The sequence below is a fragment of the Cucumis sativus genome, chromosome 6 (assembly GCF_000004075.3).
Source record: "Cucumis sativus cultivar 9930 chromosome 6, Cucumber_9930_V3, whole genome shotgun sequence".
NCBI classification, from domain to species: Eukaryota; Viridiplantae; Streptophyta; class Magnoliopsida; order Cucurbitales; family Cucurbitaceae; genus Cucumis; species Cucumis sativus.
In genome coordinates, this window is record NC_026660.2 from 30,830,727 (window position 1) to 30,834,242 (window position 3,516).

The 3,516-nt window shown below is 34.1% G+C and overlaps 1 protein-coding gene across 1 annotated transcript; it reads right to left on the reverse strand.

Annotated features, from left to right (window-relative positions):
• Positions 1-218: 218 nt before the first annotated feature.
• On the reverse strand, positions 219-2,998 carry LOC101204915. Its single transcript, XM_011660042.2, has 4 exons — positions 2,308-2,998; positions 1,518-1,592; positions 1,279-1,419; positions 219-1,005 (listed from the first exon to the last, which is right to left on the reverse strand). The coding sequence occupies exons 1-4, from the start codon at positions 2,608-2,610 to the stop codon at positions 676-678; spliced, it is 849 nt and encodes a 282-aa protein (XP_011658344.1). The 5' UTR covers positions 2,611-2,998; the 3' UTR covers positions 219-675.
• Between the last annotated feature and the right edge of the window lie 518 nt (positions 2,999-3,516).

The window sequence follows — 3,516 nt, forward strand, 5'->3', positions numbered from 1 at the left end:
ATTGTGTAAATTTTAATTCACAATAATATTAAATCAACTATATGTTACGTTTTATGCATTTTCTTATTGCGTAAACCTAAAACTAAGAAGAAGTTCATTTGGATAAGACAAAAGAATGGTTGAGTTGAATCACAACTGTTTGATTTAATAGAATTATTATGCAAGCAGAAAATCAGCTATTGACTTGAGAAGTTAAGGGATGGAAATTAAATTGGAAGTAAAGTTGAAGGATTGTAATATTATACATAGACATATAGTTATATAAATATATAGGTCCAAATTCCATTACATGATATAGAAGCACAAAATTGGTGATGTTGAGAACAAAGGGTTTTCTCAAACACCTCCTTTGGCAATGGAATATTGGTCTGAGTTTCAAGATTTATGGTTGTTCTAAACAACACACTACTTTTGACTTGACTTCATACACTGATTTCAATTTAAACCTTCAAATCACATTGGATTTTGATACAAACGCACCCACTCTCTTCCTCACTTTCAAATAAAAACTAACCTCAACCACAACAACTAAATTAACTAACAATAAACAAACATCTTTTCTTTTTTTTTTTTTTCTTTATCTTTTATATATATATATAAATTTAATCTAATAAGATTCTTAATTAAGTCCTAAATTACTTTATTTATTTTACTTTATTGTCCATATGGTTCATTCTAAGACAATGGTGACCTTTGGGGAGCACCCTTTCTCCGGCTACCAAGAGAGAGAACAATTCCAGGAAGGAAACCATTGCTCTTCTTCTTCTTCTTCACAATCTCCTGTTCTCGTGAGACTACCGAATTGCTTGTGGCTTCATTCGAGATCGAGTACGACAAACCTTGGCATTGTAAAGAGTCGAAGTTTGGAGTGATCTGGGCATCGTCGTCGGTAACCTCCGAGCCATCCATCCGCAATCCTTCAAATTGTGAAAATGCGAAATCTGATTCGTCAAACCTGAACAAAATACTGGAAAGATCTGCCTCTTCCAATACCATATGATCAACCTGCATATATTTAGTAATACAATCAAAATGTTCAACTCACATCAATCACAGACATAAACAAGTTCCCTACAATACTGCTACAACCAACAAAAGACCTAGTTTAAATGACCGACTCGCTCACGGTTCAAATCTCTCAACTGCTACATTTAAGCTTTAATTTCCATGATCAATCGCAAATTTGGAGTAAAATAATAAATAATATATATAAAAGGTTAATTAATTTGTTGAGAACGAAACATTATATACGCATGTAAATAATTAAATGGAGCTGACCTTGCATGAGAGGGAACAGAAGTGAAAAGGCTCTTGAAGAATCCTATCACAAGTTAAACAAACATTGGAAGGAGCTTTGCAAGGCCTAGACTGTGGCCTGTGATTCAAGAATATCACTTTGGCACCATTTATGGTGTAAGGCTGCAATCAACACAAATACAAACACAATCAAGATGTTGCATATATATAATTCAAATTCCAATTTCATTGATCCAAAAGTAAATTTATTGTTATTCAACCTGAATATAAGAACAGTCGATGAGCTTCTCGAGATCACCCAGCCGAACCACGTCATGATAAACATACCGTCGAATCTGTAAATTAAATTATTCAATCACAACTTCCAAAATTAATTGCGACTCACCTAACAGTTGAAGTGTTTAAATTGACAGCTTACAATGGATTTAATTATATGAATACGTAAAAATTCATAGAAAAGACCCAAATCAATAATTACTTTTAAATGACACGGTATTATAATACTTTAATTGAGTGGCATATATATAGTATATAATCGTGTGAAGAAGGAAAATGAAGCTAATTAATTGGCAGGTACACAACAACTAACTCCAAGTGGGTAGATTAAGTGGGAAATAGAAAATAAAATTATTGTGCGAAGGGAGAAAAAGGGAAGAGAGTAGATGAATAGTAATTGGAGAGATGTGAAAAGTGGTGAAATGTGTAAGAAAGAAAGTTTGGTCAAAGTTTCCATTAGGTTTGAAAGCAACAGGTGAGAAGGGGTTTTGTTTTTGCAGTAAGAAAAAAAAGATCAGTTGTTCCCTTCCCATAAATGGGAATAGAACCAAATCCAAAAAATATATATATATATATATCATTATTCATGAGCACCTGTGCTTCTACTGACCGGTGGCTCTGCCCTAGCTAATAAGTATATACACACTCCTTAATTATTTTAATAAAAATACTCAGAGAATTGTTATTAATTATTTATGTAAGAAAAATCCTAGATTGAGCGAAAGATCGGAGGGGGTAAGATGAAGTTAGGGTTTAGGGCAGAAATTAAATGACCTGAAGAAGAGGATGAGAGCGATGAGAAGGAAGACAGTGAGGGCAAATGCTGAGGCAACAGTGCAAACAGAAGACGTTCATCTCGTTCTTCCGGCGAGAATGATGGAGACCACAAGGAGTGAAGAAATTAGAATTCGACATTAAAGCTCGAAGCCATGCTGGTTTCATCTTCATCGTCATCATCCTGTTTTCATCAATCTGGATATCGATATCATTAATATCAATATCGTCGTCGTCGTCATAATCATCATCAACCATTCTTCGTCTTCTTAATACAGTAGTTGTAGTTGATGATTCTCTCATTCTCAGAAATTAGTTAAATAACTTGCGATCACGAGGTTGTTGCTGTTGTTTTTGGGGCTGCTACTGATGAGTATGTGTGAAGGTGAGAAGGTGAAGGTGAGAAGGTGAAGGTGAAGGTGTATTTAAGAGTTGTTGATGATGGCATCAGCCATGGGAATGGGAATGGGAATATGAATGGGACTCATCTTCTTTCTCCTCCCACTCCCCTTTTTTGCAACAAACTATAAATTAAATAAAAACCCTAAAACCCCAATTTTTATTTCCGGATCTTTTTTTAAATTTTTTTTCACTTTCCAGAAATGTTGTCGTTACGTTACTTCGAGGAGGGGGAGGGAGAGAGAAAGAGAGAGAGACCCAGAGAGAGTTTTTGAGAGTGTGAAATTGGAAACACAAATATATATGTGTGTGTGTATATATATCTAAGGTAAAATGGAGAATTCTATATCTATATTATATGAATACACACGCCCCCTTCACTTCCCTTAATTACACTCCCACCCCTTTCTACTTCATCTTTTAACTATATACTAACAAAGTTTGTGATTTTATTTCAACCATCCCTCTTTTATGATATTATATATATCTAACTCTAATTGCACACCACAGCCACAGCCCCAACGTAACCACAGCCACACAACCTCACTAAAAAATATTTGAGTAGAACGAAGAGAAAGTTTTCACATATGACACCCTAGTGATTAGACATATCTTTCCATGGATTCAAAAGTAAATATGAGTGCAATATTCATTGTTTTCCCATATGTCACTCCCCACAATTCTCTTTCACTATTTTTAATTTTTTGTTTCACATGTTAATAATATTTATATGTATGTTTGTGACTTTTTTTTTTATTATTATTATATGCAGATTAGTTAGAGAACTGAGCCTATTCTTTGATTCTAAGA

Excerpts from the sequence above, each read along its gene's own strand:
- LOC101204915 (XM_011660042.2), bottom strand. The coding sequence starts at position 2,610 with ATGAGAGAATCATCAACTACAACTACTGTATTAAGAAGACGAAGAATG. Across the intron at positions 1,593-2,307 it reads GCTCTCATCCTCTTCTTCAG|ATTCGACGGTATGTTTATCA; the intron begins GTCATTTAATTT and ends TTTAATTTACAG. Across the intron at positions 1,420-1,517 it reads TCGACTGTTCTTATATTCAG|CCTTACACCATAAATGGTGC; the intron begins GTTGAATAACAA and ends TGTTGATTGCAG.